Source organism: Oncorhynchus mykiss, chromosome 29, assembly GCF_057628025.1.
Source record: "Oncorhynchus mykiss isolate SJ-2025 chromosome 29, ASM5762802v1, whole genome shotgun sequence".
NCBI classification, from domain to species: Eukaryota; Metazoa; Chordata; class Actinopteri; order Salmoniformes; family Salmonidae; genus Oncorhynchus; species Oncorhynchus mykiss.
In genome coordinates, this window is record NC_143050.1 from 6,856,381 (window position 1) to 6,878,576 (window position 22,196).

General features: G+C 43.5%; 1 protein-coding gene across 2 annotated transcripts in view; it reads left to right on the plus strand.

The window, feature by feature from the left end:
• The window catches only part of LOC110509467 (short transient receptor potential channel 4), a 192,750-nt gene that overhangs the window by 58,961 nt on the left and 111,593 nt on the right, over positions 1 to 22,196 (plus strand). For both annotated transcript variants that reach the window (XM_090226401.1, XM_090226400.1), the window contains 2 exons: positions 13,103 to 13,332; positions 13,657 to 13,875. In XM_090226401.1, coding sequence (XP_090082527.1) covers positions 13,174 to 13,332; positions 13,657 to 13,875 — 378 coding nt within the window. In that variant the 5' untranslated portion in view covers positions 13,103 to 13,173. The remainder of the gene's footprint in view (positions 1 to 13,102; positions 13,333 to 13,656; positions 13,876 to 22,196) is intronic.

Here is a 22,196-nt window from a genome sequence, read left to right on the forward strand (position 1 = left end):
TGAGTGCACTGCGCACTGGTGCGTGCCGATTTGTCTCGGACTAGGGTAGCTCTGGAAAAACCCTAGGCGGCATCCCTAGAGTTTTCAGCAGTTAGCTTCACCCACTTCTGGCTCCGTATGAACTCATTTTTAGAGTTAAGGTTCCCCCACAGCCATATCTCCATGTAACAGCGCTTGTTTACGGAAAGTCGACTACCTGTGCTGATCTGAGTATCTGAGTCTCTGAACACCTGTATGTGCACGGAAGACGGACCCTACGAGACGTGTTGTCACTGAATAATACTATCGGCTGCAACTGTGTTAATAAAACAGTGAATCGTAAGTGTATATTGTGTGTTTGTGAAATGATTTTGATTTGATATGAAAGTAAAGGACTTCATGTTTTTTGAACCATACCACAACTGAGCATCGATTCACGTTCAAATGGAGTATTTGTCTGTTTAGAGCCAATTCCCCTCTAAACAGAGCATCTAGTTAAAGGGATACTTCATGATTTTGGCAATGAGGCCCGTTATCCACTTCCCCAGAGTTAGGTAAACTTGTGGATACCATTTGTATGTCTCTGTCCAGTGTGATGGAAGTTATAGGTATTTCCTCCAGCCAATCCCAGCTAGCAATGAGGAATCGGCCGTGATGCAGCCGTCTTCCAGTGTGCCGGAACGTATTCAATCGGCCCGGAATCGGGTGTCGGACTCGGCCAGGAATCAAAATGAATGACTGCCCAGAAACGGCCCAAGTACATCGGGCGGTTTCCATCTACCGACATTGACCGGCATCTTACCAGAATCCCCCCAGAAGGGGCCTGATTCAAAATGTAAATACATGTATACAAAATTACCTGATTTAGTCGTTTTAAATATTATTATTGAATGCATACAAATTATACCATCCACAAGAAAACCATTTTGTGTCAGATGAAACACCATACACATGATGACAGTGTCAGCGCCTGGCCCGCCACAGAAGTCGCTACAGCCAATGGGACAAGGGCATCCTGGCAGGCCAAACCCTCCCCTAACTCGGACAATTGTGTGTTGCCTCATGGATCTTCCTGTCGCGGCCGGCACAGGTCTCGAACCAGCATCTGGAGCAGCTTAGTTTGCACTGCAACTCAGTGTCTGAGACTGCTGCGCCTTAGACTGCTGTGCCACTGGGGAGGTTCCATTTGTGAAGTTTTTAATGTTCATCTTTTGCCTTGGACAAAGTATGAAAATACGAAAATACTACGCAGGATTCTTAAAGAATTTCATTTAAATCTTAAATGTATGTTTTTTATCACAAATAATTAGAAAATATGGAAAAATAAATAATTAAATGTTAATTATATAAAACAGCCTGTGTAATCATCTGCTGGAGAGTAGCCCCAATCGGCCCGAGCCCCAAGTAATACATTTGGGCCAGATAACTCTCACCGGAATCGGCCCAAGCCCCAAGTGATACATTTGGACCAGATAACTCTCACCGGAATCGGCCCAAGCCCCAAGTAATACATTTGGGCCAGATAACTCTCACCGGAATCGGCCCAAGCCCCAAGTGATACATTTGGGCCAGATAACTCTCACCGGAATCGGCCCAAGCCCCAAGTAATACATTTGGGCCAGATAACTCTCACCGGAATCGGCCCAAGCCCCAAGTGATACATTTGGGCCAGATAACTCACATGAGAATCGTCCCGAGCTCAATCCCCACATCCTATCCATAAGTAATACCGCCGAAAGCGGCCCAGACTTGGGCCATATGACGTCGGCCAAGTCTAACTCTCAGCCGAGTGACCCGACTCTCAGCCGGGATCGGCCCAGATCCACTGCGCTAGCTGGGATGTTAACTAGCTTTGTACAAATGAATGGAAGTCTATGGGTATCTATGCTAGTTAGCATTGGCTCGCGAACCTAACCTAACTCTAATTAACAGGTGTAATCGTGGTACTGTGTGGGGAGGTCTGAACCTCATTGGAACAAGTAATTGTACCATTTAAAGGCTGAGTTGCTGGTTCAAATCCTGTTCTGGCTGTTAGTCTCCGCAGTCGCTACATCACTGCTGAATTCTCCCCAGTAACCTATGTAGAGCATTAGGCTAATGCATCTAACTATTTCACCAAGTTAAAAAAGGTCCTAAATTCCCCTCAGCGATGTTCTGAAGGAAATCAGTAGCGTAGGCAACACGTGAAGGTTGTCATTATCAAATGGAATTTCCTCTTAATTGACCTGCCTGGTAAAAATGAAGGTAAAATTACAACAAATAACAGGCCTGCTGTTGTGTGAGAGAAAAATCACCTATTTACCTGATTTGTTTAATGTTAATAGTTAACAATTATACTGTATATACTTAACAAATAGTAAAACCTCTCTGTTCTACTAAGGCCGTGTTTTTGCAAAGGGATGGTTTCTACTCCAGTTCCCTGCAGCTAGTCTAGGTGTGTGGTCAATTACATGGGTTTTACTTGAGATAGGGGTATCTGGAGCGGACAATTGATTTATGGCATAGAATGAGCCTTGTCTAAGGGGCCAAACTCTTGTTTCTGTACAATAAGAACATAGGTCAAGTCTCACCTTGTGACCCATTCCACACATCTGTTGTTTGTCATGTAGACTAAGGGGTGTATCTTCGCTATAAAATATCAAGAGTCAAGAGTGTTGGGCTGACCAGCCTCATTATTGCAGAGCTCTCGCTCCATTCACTCGGTGTGCATTAAATATTTTTTTATTAAGTATAACTCAGACTTGTGTGATACATTTGTCTCTCCTCATTTGAGATTACAGAAATAATCACCACAGCTGTTGTGAACTTTTCTTGGAATCCTAATTGACAATTAAACATTGGGCAATTTGGAAAAGCCATAGTCAATCAATCAATAAATATAATAATACTTGTAGGAAAGGTTTACATCTTTAGCTCTTTAGGTAGATGAGTCTATAGCTGGTGGTCGTAATCTACAAAGTGATTGATGTGTTATTGCTTAGGGTTGTATGTTTTAAGGGGGTAGATGAGTCTATAGCTTATGGTCATATTCCTATACTATCGAATTACATGTACTTTAGGAGGCCACTTTTTAAATATATAAAAGCCCTTATAAAATAGACCAAAGCCCTTGTCTCTAGATTAAACGTCTTGTCTCTAGACTAAACGTCTTGCCTCTAGATCAAACCTCTTGTCTCTAGATCAAACGTCTTGTCTCTAGACCAAACCTCTTGTCTCTAGACTAAACGTCTTGTCTCTAGATCAAACCTCTGGTATCAGTAGGTCCAGTATGTATATGATATCAGTAGTTCCATGGTGTCAGTAGGTACCGTAGGTCTGTAGTGTCAGTAGGTCTATGATATCAGCAGGTCCATGGTATCAGTAGGTCTATGGAATCAGTAGGTCTATGATATCAGTATGTTTATGGAATCAGTAGGTCTATGAAATCAGTAGGTCTAAGGAATCAGTAGGTCTATGGTATCAGTAGGTCCATGGTATATGTAGGTCTATGGAATCAGTAGGTCTATGATATCAGTAGGTCTATGGTATCATTATGTCCAGTAGGTCTATGGTATCGGTAAGTCTATGGTATTTGAAGGTCCAGTAGAAAGTTTAGTGTTTTCTTATAAAAGGTTGAAAAAGACAGTTCAAGACATTGGATCTCGTCAATACTGCGGTCATTCATTTGTTGACAGCCTTCGTGGACCACTGCTCTGTTCTACATCTTGGATTTTCCCTCACACTTTTAGAAGTTAAATCATTTTTTATGATATCTATGATATCAGTAGGTCCAGTAGGTCCATGGTATCAGTAGGTCTATGGTATCAGTAGGTCCAGTAGGTCTATGATATCAGTAGATCTATGGTATCAGTAGGTCTAGTAGGTCTATGATATCAGTAGGTCTATGGTATCAGTAGGTCTATGGTATCAGTAGTTCCAGTTGGTCTATGGTATCAGTAGGTCCAGTAGGTCTATGATATCAGTAGGTCTATGGTATCAGTAGGTCTATGATATCAGTAGGTCTATGGTATATGAGGTCCAGTAGGTCTATGGTATCGGTTAGTCTATGGTATCAGAAGGTCCAGTAGGTCTATGGTATCAGTAGGTCTATGATATCAGTAGGTCCATGGTATCAGTAGGTCCAGTAGGTCTCTAATATCAGTAGGTCTATGATATAAGTAGGTCCAGTAGGTCCATGGTATCACTAGGTCTTTGGAATCAGTAGGTCTACGGTATCAGTAGGTCTATGATATCAGTAGTTCCATGGTGTCAGTAGGTCCAGTAGGTCTATGGTATCAGTAGGTCCAGTAGGTCTATGATATCAGTAGGTCTATGGTATCAGTAGGTCTATGATATCAGTAGGTCTATGGTATATGAGGTCCAGTAGGTCTATGGTATCGGTTAGTCTATGGTATCAGAAGGTCCAGTAGGTCTATGGTATCAGTAGGTCTATGATATCAGTAGGTCCATGGTATCAGTAGGTCCAGTAGGTCTCTAATATCAGTAGGTCTATGATATAAGTAGGTCCAGTAGGTCCATGGTATCAGTAGGTCTATGGAATCAGTAGGTCTATGGTATCAGTAGGTCTATGGTATCAGTAGGTCTATGATATCAGTAGGTCCAGTACGTATATGATATCAGTAGTTCCATGGTGTCAGTAGGTACCGCAGGTCTGTAGTGTCAGTAGGTCTATGATATCAGCAGGTCCATGGTATCAGTAGGTCCAGTAGGTATATGACATCAGTAGGTCTATGGTATCAGTAGGTCTATGGTATCAGTAGGTCTATGATATCAGTAGGTCCAGTACGTATATGATATCAGTAGTTCCATGGTGTCAGTAGGTACCGCAGGTCTGTAGTGTCAGTAGGTCTATGATATCAGCAGGTCCATGGTATCAGTAGGTCTATGGTATCAGTAGGTCCATGGTATCAGTAGGTCCATGGTATCAGTAGGTCTATGATATCAGTAGGTCCATGGTACCAGTAGGTCTATGGTATCAATAGGTATATAGTATCAGTATGTCCATGGTAGCAGTAGGTCTATGGTATCAGTAGGTCCAGTAGGTCTATGGTAACAGTAGGTCTATGGTATCAGTAGGTCTATGATATCAGTAGGTCTATGGTATCAGTAGGTCCAGTAGGTCTATGATATCAGTGGGTCTATGGTACCAGTAGTTCCAGTAGGTCTATGGTATCAGTAGGTCCAGTAGGTCTATGATATCAGTAGGTTCATGGTATCAGTAGGTCTATGGTATCAGTAGGTCCATGGTATCAGTAGGTCTTTGGGATCAGTAGTCTATGGTATCAGTAGATCCAGTAGGTCCATGGTATCACTAGGTCTATGGTATCAGTAGGTATCAGTAGGTCTATGGGATCAGTAGGTCCAGTAGGTCTGGGGTATCAGTAGGTCTATGGTATCAGTAGATCTATGGTATCAATAGGTCCATGGTATCAGTAGGTCTTTGGGATCAGTAGGTCCAGTAGGTCTATGGTATCCGTAGTTCTGTGGTATCAGTAGGACTATGGAATCAGTAGGTCCAGTAGGTCTATGGTATCAGTAGGTCTATGGTATCAGTACATCCAATAGGACTATGGTATCAGTAGGTCCAGTAGGTCTATGGTATCGGTTAGTCTATGGTATCAGAAGGTCCAGTATGTCCATGGTATCAGTAGGTCCAGTAGGTCTATAATATCAGTAGGTCTATGATATCTGTAGGCCCAGTAGGTCCATGGTATCAGTAGGTCTATGGAATCAGTAGGTCCAGTAGGTCTATGATATCAGTAGGTCTATTGCATTAGTAGGTCTATGTTATCAGTACGTCTATGGTATCAATAGATCTATGGTATCAGTTGGTTTATGGTATCAGTAGGTCCAGGAGGTCTATGGTATCTGTGGTATCAGTAGGACTATGGAATCAGTAGGTCCAGTAGGTCTACGGTATCAGTAGGTCTATAGTATCAGTACATCCAATAGGACTATGGTATCAGTAGGTCCAGTAGGTCTATGGTATCGGTTAGTCTATGGTATCAGAAGGTCCAGTATGTCCATGGTATCAGTAGGTCCAGTAGGTCTATAATATCATTAGGTCTATGATATCTGTAGGCCCAGTAGGTCCATGGTATCAGTAGGTCTATGATATCAGTAGGTCTATTGCAACAGTAGGTCTATGTTATCAGTAGGTCTATGGTATCAATAGATCTATGGTATCAGTTGGTTTATGGTATCAGTAGGTCCGGGAGGTTTATGGTATCAGTAGGTCCAGTAGGTCTATGGTAACAGTAGGTCTATTGTATCAGTAGGTCTATGGTATCAGTAGGTCTTTTTCATCAGTATGTACATTAGGTTTATGGTATCAGTAGGTATATGGTGTCAGTAGGTCCAGTAGGTCTACTGTATCAGTAGGTCCATTGTATCAGTAGGTCCAGTAGGTCTATGGTATCCGTATGTACAGTAGGTCTATGGTATCAGTAGGTCTATGGTATCAGCAGGTCCAGTAGGTCTACTGTATCAGTAGGTGCAGTAGGTCTATTGTATCAGTAGGTCTATGGTATCAGTAGGTATCAGTAGGTCTATGGTATCAGTATGACCATGGTATCAGTAGATCCAGTTGCACTATGGGGTCAGTAGGTCCAGTAGGTCTATGGTATCGCTAAGTCTATAGTATAAGTAGGTCCAGTAGGTCAACTCTATCAGTATGTACAGTAGATCTATGGTATCAGTATTTCCAGTAGGTCTATGGTATCAGAAGGTCCATGGTATCAGTAGGTCCAGTAGGTCTATGGTATCAGGATGTAAAGTAGGTCTATGGTATCAGTAGGTCCATGGTATCAGTAGGTCTTTGGGATCATTAGGTCCAGTAGGTCTATGGTATCAGTAGGTCCATGGTATCAGAAGGTCTTTGGGATCAGTAGGTCCAGTAGGTCTATGGTATCAGTAGGTCCAGTAGGTCTATGGTATCAGTTGGTCTATGGTATCAGTATATGTATGGTATCAGTAGGTCCATGGTATCAGTAGGTCCAGTAGGTCTATGGTATCAGTAAGTCTATGGGAACAGTAGGTCTATGGTATCAGTAGGTACCGTAGGTCTATAGTATCAGTAGGTCTATTTTATCAATAAATCTATGGTATCAGTAGGTCTATGGTGTCAGTAAGTATATGGTATCAGTAGGTACAGTAGGTCTATGGTATCAGTATGTACAGTAGGTCTATGGTATCCACAAGTCTATGGTATCAGTAGGTCTATGGTATCAGTAGGTACAGTAGGTCTATGGTATCAGTAGGTCCATGGTATCAGTAGGTTCAGTAGGTATATGGTATCAGTAGGTCGAGTAGGTATATGGTATCAGTAGGTATGTGGTATCAGTAGGTATCAGTAGGTCTATGGTATCAGTAGGTCCAGTAGGTCTATGGTATCAGCAGGTCCAGTAGGTCTATGGTATCAGTAGGTCCAGTAGGTCAATGGTATCAGTAGGTCCATGGTATCAGTAGGTTCAGTAGGTATATGGTATCAGTAGGTCGAGTAGGTATATGGTATCAGTAGGTATGTGGTATCAGTAGGTATCAGTAGGTCTATGGTATCAGTAGGTCCATTAGGTCTATGGTATCAGTAGGTCCAGTAGGTCTATGGTATCAGTAGATATATGGTATCAGTAGGTCCATGGTATCAGTAGGTCTATGGGATCAGTAGGTCCAGTAGGTCTATGGGATCAGTAGTTATATGGTATCAGTAGGTCTATGGTATCAATAGGTCCAGTAGGTCTATAGTATTGGTAGGTCCAGTAGGTCTATAGTATCAGTAGGTCCAGTAGGTCTATGATATCAGTGGGTCTATGGTACCAGTAGTTCCAGTAGGTCTATGGTATCAGTAGGTCCAGTAGGTCTATGATATCAGTAGGTCCATGGTATCAGTAGGTCTATGGTATCAGTAGGTCCATGGTATCAGTAGGTCTTTGGGATCAGTAGGTCTATGGGATCAGTAGATCCAGTAGGTCTATGGTATCACTAGGTCTATGGTATCAGTAGGTATCAGTAGGTCTATGGGATCAGTAGGTCCAGTAGGTCTGGGGTATCAGTAGGTCTATGGCATCAGTAGATCTATGGTATCAGTAGGTCCATGGTATCAGTAGGTCTTTGGGATCAGTAGGTCCAGTAGGTCTATGGTATCCGTAGTTCTGTGGTATCAGTAGGACTATGGAATCAGTAGGTCCAGTAGGTCTATGGTATCAGTAGGTCTATGGTATCAGTACATCCAATAGGACTATGGTATCAGTAGGTCCAGTAGGTCTATGGTATCGGTTAATCTATGGTATCAGAAGGTCCAGTATGTCCATGGTATCAGTAGGTCCAGTAGGTCTATAATATCAGTAGGTCTATGATATCTGTAGGCCCAGTAGGTCCATGGTATCAGTAGGTCTATGGAATCAGTAGGTCCAGTAGGTCTATGGTATCAGTAGATCTATGGTATCAGTAGGTCCATGGTATCAGTAGGTCTATGGGATCAGTAGGTCCAGTAGGTCTATGGGATCAGTAAGTCTATGGAATCAGTAGGTACCGTATGTCTATGGTATCAGTAGTTATATGGTATCAGTAGGTCTATGGTATCAATAGGTCCAGTAGGTCTATGGTATCAATAGGTACCGTATGTCTATGGTATCAGTAGTTATATGGTATCAGTAGGTCTATGGTATCAGTAGGTCCAGTAGGTCTATGGTATCAGCAGGTCCAGTAGGTATATGGTATCAGTAGATATATGGTATCAGTAGGTCCAGCAGGTCAATGGTATCAATAAGTCCAGTAGGTCTATTGTATCAGTAGGTATGTGGTATCAGTAGGTATCAGTAGGTCTATGGTATCAGTAGGTCCATTAGGTCTATGGTATCAGTAGGTCCAGTAGGTCTATGGTATCAGTAGATATATGGTATCAGTAGGTCCATGGTATCAGTAGGTATATGGGATCAGTAGGTCCAGTAGGTCTATGGGATCAGTAAGTCTATGGTATCAGTAGGTACCGTATGTCTATGGTATCAGTAGTTATATGGTATCAGTAGGTCTATGGTATCAATAGGTCCAGTAGGTCTATGGTATTGGTAGGTCCAGTAGGTCTATAGTATCAGTAGGTCCAGTAGGTCTATGATATCAGTGGGTCTATGGTACCAGTAGTTCCAGTAGGTCTATGGTATCAGTAGGTCCAGTAGGTCTATGATATCAGTAGGTCCATGGTATCAGTAGGTCTATGGTATCAGTAGATCCATGGTATCAGTAGGTCTTTGGGATCAGTAGGTCTATGGTATCAGTAGATCCAGTAGGTCTATGGTATCACTAGGTCTATGGTGTCAGTAGGTATCAGTAGGTCTATGGGATCAGTAGGTCCAGTAGGTCTGGGGTATCAGTAGGTCTATGGCATCAGTAGATCTATGGTATCAGTAGGTCCATGGTATCAGTAGGTCTTTGGGATCAGTAGGTCCAGTAGGTCTATGGTATCCGTAGTTCTGTGGTATCAGTAGGACTATGGAATCAGTAGGTCCAGTAGGTCTATGGTATCAGTAGGTCTATGGTATCAGTACATCCAATAGGACTATGGTATCAGTAGGTCCAGTAGGTCTATGGTATCGGTTAATCTATGGTATGAGAAGGTCCAGTATGTCCATGGTATCAGTAGGTCCAGTAGGTCTATAATATCAGTAGGTCTATGATATCTGTAGGCCCAGTAGGTCCATGGTATCAGTAGGTCTATGGAATCAGTAGGTCCAGTAGGTCTATGGGATCAGTAAGTCTATGGTATCAGTAGGTCCATGGTATCAGTAGGTATATGGGATCAGTAGGTCCAGTAGGTCTATGGGATCAGTAGTTATATGGTATCAATAGGTCTATGGTATCAATAGGTCCAGTAGGTCTATGGTATTGGTAGGTCCAGTAGGTCTATAGTATCAGTAGGCCCAGTAGGTCTATGGCATCAGTAGGTCTATGGTATCAATATGTACAGTAGGTCTATGGTATCAGTAGTTCCAGTAGGTCTATGGGATCAGTAGGTCCAGTAGGTCTATGGTATCAGTAGGTCTATGCTATCAGTAGATCTATGGTATCAATAGGTCTATGGTATCAGTAGGTATATGGTATCAGTAGGTCCATGGTATCAGTAGGTCCAGTAGGTCTATGGTATCAGTAGGTCCAGTAGGTCTATGCTATCAGTAGGTCTATGGTATCAGTAGGTCTATGCTATCAGTAGGTCTATGCTATCAGTAGGTCTTTGGTTTCAGTAGGTCCATTAGGTCTATTGTATCGGTAGGTCTATTTCATCAGATGGCACTGGGAGAAATTAAAATGGCTCCTAGTCCTGGATAGGTTCTCCAGGAGAATGTGTTTCAAAAGTAAGATTCACATTCGGCCTATTATAGAATATATCTGAATCAATCTCTTTTTGTGGTGCTCTTAACTTTTTACCAAACATAAAAGTTAATTTTAAGCTCTTCTTAGTTCTGATCTGTGGTTTTATAGGCTACTGGGAAAACCAATTCCAAAGAACTCTAACAATTCTGCTACCTCGATGCCATGGTAGAGCTATGTAACAGGCAGTGTGGTGAAAAGGCCTCCCATAGTCTTTCTGAGAGTAGGCTTGACCAATTGCATAGTATACCTGTCCAATCATTTCAGAACTGTACAATAAGAGATGTGACCATTCATCATGAATTCCAGCATCTCCTTTGTTATGCAAATATGTCAACACCTCTCTCTCCTCCTATCTCTCTATTCGATTCAAAGGGGCTTTATTGGCATGGAACACATGTTTAGATATGAAACACAAGTGAACTAAATAAATAAACATAATTGAGAAAAAACACATTTAACAACATCAACAAAAAATGATTAGAAAGTAACAGTAAACATTCCACTCAAAAGGTTTTAAAAAGATGGACATTTTAAGTGTTATATTATCAGAAATGTATAGTGTTTTAGCAATGTGCAAATTGTTGAGGTACGAATAGTTGGGGAAGAGAAATAAAGATAAGTATTGGGGGTGTTTTCAATGTTTGTCCTCCACTGGTTACTCTTTCCTCATGACCACGGGCCACAAATATTAATTCTATGATTGCACATTGCGGTATTTCACCTAACAGCTATGAGAGTTTATCAATGTTTAATTTATTTTCAAATGCTTTGTGGGTCCGTATGATGAGTGGGAAATATATATATATCTCTCTAATGTGGTCATACAGTTGGCAGGAGGTTAGGAAGTGCACCTAATTTTGTTGGAAAGTGGGCACATAGCCTGTCTTCTCTTGAGAGTCATGTCTGCCTATGGCGACCTCTCTCAATAGCAAGGCAATGCTCATTGAGTCTGTACATAGTCAAGGATTTTCTTAGTTTTGGGTCAGTCACGGTGGTCAGGTATTTTGCCGCTGTGTTAAGGGAAAGATAGAATTCCAATTTGCTCTGTTTTTGGTTGATTCTTTCTAGTGTGTCAAAAGTTATCTTTTTTGCTTTCTCAGAATTTGGTTGTGTCTAATTGTGTTGCTGGCCTGTGGCTATGTGGGGTCTGTTTGTGTTTGTGAGTCTCAATTGGGTGTTTGTCCCATTTTTTGTGGATTCTTCATTGGTGAGTGGACCCCAGACCTCACAATCACAGATGGCAATGGATTATAGAACTGATTGAAGTATTTTTAGTAAGATCCTTATTGGGATGTCAATTTTAATGTTCCTTTTGATTGTATACAAGGCCCTTCTTGCCTTGCCTCTTAGATCATTCACAGCCTTGTGGAAGTGACCTGTGATGTTTATGTTTAGGCCGAGGTAGGTATAATTACTTCTGTGCTCAAAGGCAATTTTTATTTGTTGTCCTGGCAACTGGACCTTTTTTGGAACACCATTATTATTGTCTTACTGAGACTCACTGTCAGGGCCTAAGTTGACAGAATCTGTGCAGAAGATCTAGGTGCTGCTGTAGGCCCTCCTTGGTTGGGGACTGAATGTCACGTCCTGATCTTAGTTCCTTTTTTATGTCTCTATTTTAGTTTGGTCAGGGCGTGAGTTGGGGTGGGCATTCTATGTTTTGTGTTCTATGTTTTCTGTTTTGTGTTGTTGCACCTTACAGGACTGTTTCATTCTATGTTTTCTGTTTTGTGTTGTTGCACCTTACAGGACTGTTTCATTTTCGTTTCACTCTCTTTGTTATTTTGTTTATGTTTCTGTTCCTAATAAATGCTGCACATTGGTCCGATCCTTCATGCTCCTCCTTCATGCTCCTCGTCAGAAGGGGAGGAAAATCGTTACAGTAGGTCTATGGGATCAGTAGGTCCGGTAGGTCTATGGTATCAATAGGTCTATGGTATCAGTAGGTCTGTGCTATCAGTAGGTCCAGTAGGTCAATGGTATCAGTAGGTCTATGGTATCAGTAGGTCCTGTAGGTCTATGGTATCAGTAGGTCTATGGTATCAGTAGGTATCAGTAGGTCTATGGTATCAGTAGGTCTGGTGCTTCAGCGCCAGATCATCAGCAAAAAGTAGACGTTTGACTTCAGATTCTAGTATGGTGATATACATGTTGAAGAGGGTGGGGCTCAAGATGCATCCCTGTCTCACCCCACGGCCCAGAGGAAAGAAACGTGTGTTTAATGCCAATTTTAACTGCACACTTGTTGTTTGTGTACATTCATTTTATATTATCATGTGTTTTTCTTCCATTACCGCTTTCCATCAATTTGTTTAGCAGACCCTGATGCCAAATTGAGTGAAATGCTTTTTTGATATCAACAATCATGAGAAGCCTTTGCTTTTGTTTTGCTTTGTTTGTTTGTCTGTCTCTCAATAAGGGTGTTCAGTATATATACGTGGTCTGTCAAATGGTATTTTGGTAAGAAGACAATTTGAAATTTGCGCAGGACAATGTCTCTCTCACTCCCTCTCTCTCACTCTTTCCCTCCCTCTCTATCCCTATCTCTCTCTCTCTCTCTCTCTATTTCTCTCGTTCTCTCTCTTTATTGCTCCTTTTGTTTTGGTTGTGTCAACCATCAATATATAACACAATATACACAACGAATAAAGTCATACATGATTATATCAACCCTAATCCTTCTCTCAATGTATTTCTCACCCAGCATCTTTTAGGCTTCTCTCATTGCCGCTCTCACACCTTCTCTGTCCCGCTACAGTCTGTGATGCCCTAGCCACAGCAGGACCCACAACAGCACCTGCCTTAAAAGCTGAGTTGAGGTGAGGTGAGATGTCTCAGCTGTACTACCGGCGGACAGACAGCTCTTCGTACCGGGACCGTATCCCTCTGCGGATCGTCCGGTCTGAGTCGGAGCTGTCTTCCCTGGAGAAGGCCTATCTGGGAACCGTGGAGAAGGGAGACTACGGCAGCGTCAAACAGGCTCTGGAGGTAGGGACGGATGGACAGGTGTGTGTGTGTGTGTGTGTGTGTGTGTGTGTGTGTGTGTGTGTGTGCGAGCGCGTGTGCGTGTGTGTCTGTGTGTGTGTGTGTGCGCGTGTGTGCGTGTGCGCTTGTGCGTGCGTGCGTGCGTGTGTGTCTGTGTGGAAGTTTTCGGTGGATTGATGGTCAGCACCTTCAATTAAAGGTTGATGAAAATAAATAACTTCTTCAAAAGAGAGTTCAAATAAGTTTACCTTCACTGTCGATTATCATCCCTTCCCAATTATTGTTGCACCATCCCTGAGTTATCCTATCGTTGTCCCTTCCCCACAGGAGGCCGAGATCTACTTCAAGATCAACATTAACTGTATAGACCCGTTAGGCCGCACAGCTCTGCTGATCGCCATCGAGAACGAGAACCTGGAGATCATAGAACTACTGCTGAGCTTTAACGTGTATGTTGGAGATGCACTGCTGCACGCCATCCGCAAAGAGGTGGTGGGGGCCGTGGAACTGCTTCTCAACCACAAGAAATCCAGCGGAGGCATGCAGGTAAGAGGAGGCGTGCGGGGGTCAGGGGGGGGGCGGGCAGGGGGTGGGGCTGGCGGGGGGCCAGGGGGGCAGGGGGGGCGGGGGTCAGGGGGGGCGGGCAGGGGGTGGGGCTGGCGGGGGGCCAGGGGTGCAGGGGGGGCGGGGGTGCCAGGGGGGCAGGGGGGGCGGGCAGGGGGTGGGGCTGGCGGGGGGCCAGGGGGGCAGGGGGGGCGGGGGTGCCAGGGGGTCAGGGGGGGCGGGCAGGGGGTGGGGCTGGCGGGGGGCCAGGGGGGCAGGGGGGGCGGGGGGGGGCGGTCGGGGTGATAGTAGCAATACATTGTTGGGCCTTTTAAACTTGTCCTGTTTAGGGCTGTGGCTGTTTTTGTCAGCTGGTTATTGTCACGCAAAAGACTCATGGTAATTTAACGTTAATTGACATATAAACACGTTTAGCAACTCCATTCCTCCGTGGATACAAGCATGGAGTCATGGGAGATGCTAATACGCGCATTCGGAACATCTACATAAAAATAAAAAAAGTATATTATTTATTTTAGTCGGGTCTAAATAAACATTGTGATATGAAGAAAATGTATTTCAGAAGAACAGAACATCAGTTGTCCTACTGTATGTTATCTGGCTAGGCTCCATACCATAGACTCTAGTTCATTCAGCAGACAATATATGTGTCTGAGTCCCATACTCTTATTTTGTAGTATATGATTTTATAGTAAGAAGAATATAATTGATCTTAGCTGAATAAAATAAAAAGGGAAATGTTTCCCGGAGCAATGAAGTGACTATGTGGCATATGAAGTGACTATGTGGCATATGAAGTGACTATGTGGCATATGAAGTGACTATGTGGCATATGAAGTGACTATGTGGCATATGAAGTGACTATGTGGCATATGAAGTGACTATGTGGCATTTGAAGTGACTATGTGGCATATGAAGTGACTATGTTGCATATGAAGTGACTATGTGGCATATCAAATCAAATCAAATCAAATTTTATCAAATCAAATCAAATCAAATTTTATTTGTCACATACACATGGTTAGCAGATGTTAATGCGAGTGTAGCGAAATGCTTGTGCTTCTAGTTCCGACAATGCAGTAATAACCAACAAGTAATCTAACTAGCAATTCCAAAACTACTGTCTTGTACACAGTGTGAGGGGATAAAGAATATGTACATAAGGATATATGAATGAGTGATGGTACAGAGCAGCATAGGCAGATACAGTAGATTGTATCGAGTACAGTATATACATATGAGATGAGTATGTAAACAAAGTGGCATAGTTAAAGTGGCTAGTGATACATGTATTACATAAGGATACAGTCGATGATATAGAGTACAGTATATACGTATGCCTATGAGATGAATAATGTAGGGTGAGTAACATTATATAAGGTAGCATTGGTTAAAGTGGCTAGTGATATATTTACATCATTTCCCATCAATTCCCATTATTAAAGTGGCTGGAGTTGAGTCAGTGTCAGTGTGTTGGCAGCAGCCACTCAATGTTAGTGGTGGCTGTTTAACAGTCTGATAGCCTTGAGATAGAAGCTGTTTTTCAGTCTCTCGGTCCCAGCTTTGATGCACCTGTACTGACCTCGCCTTCTGGATGATAGCGGGGTGAACAGGCAGTGGCTCGGGTGGTTGATGTCCTTGATGATCTTTATGGCCTTCCTGTGACATCGGGTGGTGTATGTGTCCTGGAGGGCAGGTAGTTTGCCCCCGGTGATGCGTTGTGCAGACCTCACTACCCTCTGGAGAGCCTTACGGTTGAGGGCGGAGCAGTTGCCGTACCAGGCGGTGATACAGCCCGCCAGGATGCTCTCGATTGTGCATCTGTAGAAGTTTGTGAGTGCTTTTGGTGACAAGCCGAATTTCTTCAGCCTCCTGAGGTTGAAGAGGCGCTGCTGCGCCTTCTTCACAATGCTGTCTGTGTGAGTGGACCAATTCAGTTTGTCTGTGATGTGTATGCCGAGGAACTTAAAACTTGCTACCCTCTCCACTACTGTTCCATCGATGTGGATAGGGGGGTGTTCCCTCTGCTGTTTCCTGAAGTCCACAATCATCTCCTTAGTTTTGTTGACGTTGAGTGTGAGGTTATTTTCCTGACACCACACTCCGAGGGCCCTCACCTCCTCCCTGTAGGCCGTCTCGTCGTTGTTGGTAATCAAGCCTACCACTGTTGTGTCGTCCGCAAACTTGATGATTGAGTTGGAGGCGTGCGTGGCCACGCAGTCGTGGGTGAACAGGGAGTACAGGAGAGGGCTCAGAACGCACCCTTGTGGGGCCCCAGTGTTGAGGATCAGCGGGGAGGAGATGTTGTTGCCTACCCTCACCACCTGGGGGCGGCCATATGAAGTGACTATGTGGCATATGAAGTGACTATGTTGCATATGAAGTGACTATGTGGCATATGAAGTGACTATGTGGCATATGAAGTGACTATGTGGCATATGAAGTGACTATGTGGCATATGAAGTGACTATGTGGCATATGAAGTGACTATGTGGCATATGAAGTGACTATGTGGCATATGAAGTGACTATGTGGCATATGAAGTGACTATGTGGCATATGAAGTGACTATGTGGCATATGAAGTGACTATGTGGCATATGAAGTGACTGAGTTGCATATGAAGTGACTATGTTGCATATGAAGTGACTATGTGGCATATGAAGTGACTATGTGGCATATGAAGTGACTATGTGGCATATGAAGTGACTATGTGGCATATGAAGTGACTATGTGGCATATGAAGTGACTATGTTGAGCATAAAAATGATCATTTGAAATAGGTCCTTCTTTGGGGCGGCAGGGTAGCCTAGTGGTTAGAGCGTTGGACTAGTAACCTGAAAGGTTGCAAGTTCAAATTCCTGAGCTGACAAGGTACAAATCTGTCGTTCTGCCCCTGAACACTGTTCCTAGGTCGTCATTGAAAATAAGAATTTGTTCTTAACTGTTAAGTTAAATAAATAAATAAATAAATAATAAATAAATAAATAAAAAATATGTGCTAGATTTTGAGTTTTTAGGCATCTTTACTTGTGAATGATACAAACGTTAGAATGTATTAGAAATCAAAACATAAATGGGCTGCATGACGGGACTATAGGCGATTGATGATCTAAGAAAGTCGGCCAAAAATATTGCGCTCTGTTCCTTATCTCAGGCTTTACACAGCTGTTCTCTCATCAAGTGATCACATGTTCACCTATCAGACTATTCTCAATATAATGTAGTCTATAATGTCAAATCGATTATGAATGGCCCGTTTATAAAATGAAACCGTCAAGAATTATTATTATTTTTTTTTAATCTGTAGGTCTTTGCACTGGAATGGCAAATCGAGGCCGCTTTCCCGCCGGGTTCATTTGTCAATAATGCCAGGTAGATTACTCCGGTTATTTCACTCCACCATCAACAACTGTTTCACGAGCATGCAGCCTGCACAACAGGTGATATTCCCACCCAAACTCTGTATGCCATGGGATCTCCAACCCTGTTTCCGCAACTTCCCAGTGCTTCATTTGGGAAACCAATTCAAATCAGTTCGGGAACGTCGATGGTAACATGTTTTCACATCCAAACATATTTCATTAAACTATAGTCAGCCCCGTCTCTCTGCGCGCTCAAGAAAGAAATTAAGGCGAGCGAGGAGGAGATGGAAACGCATGGTGGTGAAATATTCTTTAGCTAAAGTGAAGTAACGTGTCCTTTATTAATTCTGAAAATATTTTTAAAAATCCCTATAACTAGGCTATTCAAATATCAAATACAAAGTCACTATAATTGTAGGCTAACTCTGTAAGTCGCCCTGCACAATCAATGAAACAAGAGCATCGGCTAGGCCTATACGTCCTCAAGCGCTCCCAGATTCATGGATAGAACGTTTGGAGCGCAGCATAAGGTAACCAGTCCATCCAGTATGCCTAATAATACAGTCCACACGCAAAGGTGATATTAAATATAATTTGTTTAATTTTGGAGTAGCCTTTAGGCAAAATGAATTATGTACCAAATCTTTAAAATCAAGTTTTTTTTTTTGTTTTTTTGCCATGTGTAAGCGGTAAGCTATTTATTTTGTAACGGCTCAATCATTATTTTAATTCTGTGTTTTTTTTTTGTGTTCTGGGGGGAGGACTTGGGCTCATAAATACTGTAGGTCGATGCATATGCATGAGCTCCTGTATGCATATGAGGATTTTTGAATTAATCACCCTAGGCCGTCACTGTGAATAAGAATTTGTTCTTGACTGACTTGCCTAGTTAAATAAAGGTTAATTAAAATAAAAAATAAAGAAAAAAGAAAGAAAGAAAGCACTGTCCCATTTCATTGTTTCAAGCTTTGAAACAACATCCACTACGACCATGTTTTACACTCAGTTTCAACCTGCGATCACAGTGAGGTGAGTTTTAGAAGCGCGTTACTGTTTTGATGATCAGTGTTTGATGAGATTTTAGATTGCATTTGCAATCATTAGGACCTGATGGAGGGACAATAGAGCCCTGAGTACCAGGCCATTAGGACCTGATGGAGGGACAACAGAGCCCTGAGTACCAGGCCATTAGGACCTGATGGAGGGACAACAGAGCCCTGAGTACCAGGCCATTAGGACCTGATGGAGGGACAATAGAGCCCTAAGTACCAGGCCATTAGGACCTGATGGAGGGACAATAGAGCCCTGAGTACCAGGCCATTAGGACCTGATGGAGGGACAATAGAGACCTGAGTACCAGGCCATTAGGACCGGATGGAGAGACAATAGAGCCCTGAGTACCAGACCATTAGGACCTGATGGAGGGACAATAAAGCCCTGAGTACCAGGCCATTAGGACCTGATGGAGGAACAATAGAGCCCTGAGTACCAGACCATTAGGACCTGATGGAGGGACAATAGAGTCCTGAGTACCAGACCATTAGGACCTGATGGAGGAACAATAGAGCCCTGAGTACCAGACCATTAGGACCTGATGGAGGGACAATAGAGCCCTGAGTACCAGGCCATTAGGACCTGATGGAGGGACAATAGAGCCCTGAGTACCAGGCCATTAGGACATGATGGAGAGACAATAGAGCCCTGATTACCAGGTCATTGGGACCTGATGGAGGGACAATAGAGCCCTGAGTACCAGACCATTAGGACATGATGGAGGGACAATAGAGCCCTGATTACCAGGCCATTGGGACCTGATGGAGGGACAATAGAGCCCTGAATACCAGGGAATTAACAACCAATTAAAACAAAAAAAATGTTGTTAGCGAGTTGGGTACTACGAACACATGTCCAGAGTGCATAAGAGGAGATTACCGTGACTCAACAGTCATGTGGAATTTTACTGGGGTCACCGCAACAGCCCCTAGTCCTGTTACACACGTGTACAAGTGTGAAATGGACATGTCTTTCTTGCACATCCCAACTCGCCACTGGCAACAAACACCAATTGCACGTTGGTTCAGCGAACTGTCTTTGAAATGACTTGGAAACAACATTGATTCAACCAGTGTGTGCCCAGTGGGTCCCCCTGAGACACCCTTGGAGAGTGGGGTCACAGCCAAGGTCACCATTGTCCAGCGCTCCTTGAGCAATTGGTGTTATCAGCCATGCTCAAGGGCACAGCAACAGATTTTCACCTTGTCGGCTCGCGGATTCTAACCAGTAACCTCAAGGCTACCTGCCACTATCACTTACAGGGGAAATGTTTAGGAGTCCGTACTTAGAGCTTTGGGAAACCAACTCAATGGCCTTGTGGTTAGTGTGCGTCCTGAGATTGGATGGTTGGGAGTTTTGATCCCTGGCAGAGTCATACCAGAGACGGTCAAAGTGGGACCCGATGTGTCTCTGCTTGGCACTGAACATTAAGGGGATAGACTGGGGGTAGTGCCCTGCAATAGAAACAGGAGATGAAGGTACTGATTACTGTTTGAAGAAGACTATGTTGCTCTCTCTCTCTGTCTCTCTCAGTAACCCTCGCTCGCTCTCTTGCTCGCTCTTTCTCCCACTCTCTCCCCCTGGCTCTCTCTGTAACCTGCTCTCTCAGTTTCCATCTATCTGTCTCTCTCTGTCTCCATCTTTCTCTTTCTCCTACTCTGTCCCCATCTCTCTCTCTCTTTCTCTCTCTCTCAGCACCTGCTCAGGGACCACTAGTGTTTGCGTGGGTTTTAATTAATCAAACACAATCACAATTGCTACAATATGCTAATACTGTGACACACACACACACACACACACACACACACACAATAATACAATATGTTAATGCTGAGATCACTGCTCCTCATCCACACTGATGTTGTTACTTCAGCTGTCGGCCAAGGCCACTGGGGTTGTTGGTTCCCATGTTGTTATGCCAGCTGTCAGCCAGGGCCACTGGGGTTGTTGGTTCCCATGTTGTTATGCCAGCTTGTCAGCCAGGGCCTTGGGGGGTTGTTGGTTCCCATGTCGTTATGCCAGCTTGTCAGCCAGGGCCTTGGGGGGTTGTTGGTTCCCATGTTGTTATGCCAGCTGTCAGCCAGGGCCTTGGGGGGTTGTTGGTTCCCATGTTGTTATGCCAGCTTGTCAGCCAGGGCCTTGTTGGGTTGTTGGTTCCCTTGTTGTTATGCCAGCTGTCAGCCAGGGCCTTGAGGGGTTGTTGGTTCCCATGTTGTTACTTCAGCTGTCAACCAGGGCCTTGAGGGGTTGTTGGTTCCCATGTTGTTATGCCAGCTGTCAGCCAGGGCCTTGGGGGGTTGTTGGTTCCCATGTTGTTATGCCAGCTGTCAGCCAGGGCCTTGGGGGGTTGTTGGTTCCCATGTTGTTATGCCAGCTGTCAGCCAGGGCCACGGGGGTTGTTTGTTCCCATGTTGTTATCTCAGTTTGGAGGGGTAGAGACCGAGATTAAGTGAACATGAGAGAGCCAGAGTGAAAGACAGGGTGAAATTCAGAGAAAAAGGGAAATAAAGAGAGGGTTAAAAAGCGTGTGTGAGAGAGTGAATGAGTGTGTGTGAGAGACTGAATGAGTGTGTGTGAGAGAGTGAATGAGTGAGTGGCGAGAGAGAAGAGAGAGATGGACACTGCTTATTGGATTTACTCAGATGGACAGAGAGATAAAACCGACCAGGTGATTTGCCCCAAACTGTCCTCAGGGTTTCGTCTCGTCACAGTATCTTTTTTTCAATTTTCGCCTAAAATGACATACCCAAATCTAACTGCCTGAAGCTCAGGCTCTGAAGCAAGGACATGCAAATGTGAAAGGAATCTAGAATAATATAACACATTAGATCTGGTGGAAGATAAAACAAAGAAAAAACATATTTTTGCAAGACAAAGGCCATAATGTATTATTCCAGCCCAGCTGCAATTTAGACTTTGGCCACTAGATGGCAGCAGTGTATGTGCAAAGTTTCAGACTGATCTAATGAACCATTGCATATCTGTTAAAATTTCTTGTACAAGACTGTCCAAATGTGCCTAATTTGTTTATTAGTAACTGTTCACGTTCAAAACCATGCACTCTCCTCACACAAAGGCATGGTATTCTTTCACTGTAATAGATACTGTAAATTGGACAGTGCAGTTAGATTAACAAGAATGTAAGCTTTCTGCCCATATCAGATATGTCGATATCCTGGGAAATTTTCTTGTTACTGACAACCTCATTCTAATCGCATTAGCCTACATTAGCTCAACCGTCCAGCAGGGGACCCACCAATCCTGAAGAGGTTTTAATAGGCCACAGTATACACCAGCGGCTGACTTGTGAGACAGTGATTGTTCCTTTACCTCCTTGCTACATAACGAGAGAGAGAGAATAGGCTGCCGTGCCTCTGAATTTCCCTGATCTGTATAGAGTGGTTCATCTATTACTTTAAAAGGTTGTCGGAGAGGAAAATACATCTCATCTATTGAGAGAGAGAGAGAGAGAGAGAGAGAGAGAGAGAGAGAGAGGGATTAGATAGAAAGACCAGGAGAGAGAGGAAAGTACATCTTATCTATTGAGAGAGAGCGAGTGTTACAGAGAGCTGGTAGTCCCATCCACCAAACTACCAGGTGTGACATAGGGTAGAAACTCGGGGGGTATTTTAATTTGGTATAGATCAGACCTAACCCACTCTATTAAATTAGTCAAAACAGGAACATTTTACATTTGGCAAAAATTCAAGAGGAAATTATCTCAACTGAGAAAAATGTCCTCCTGTGTGCTACCTTTATCCCCTCATTAGAATCCCCATACTTTAATGATAACAGCTTCTCCATCCTAGAGGGGGACATCAACCCTTTCCAGGCCCAGGGACATGTACTAGTCTGTGCTGGCCTACATGCCAGAACACACAGGTTGA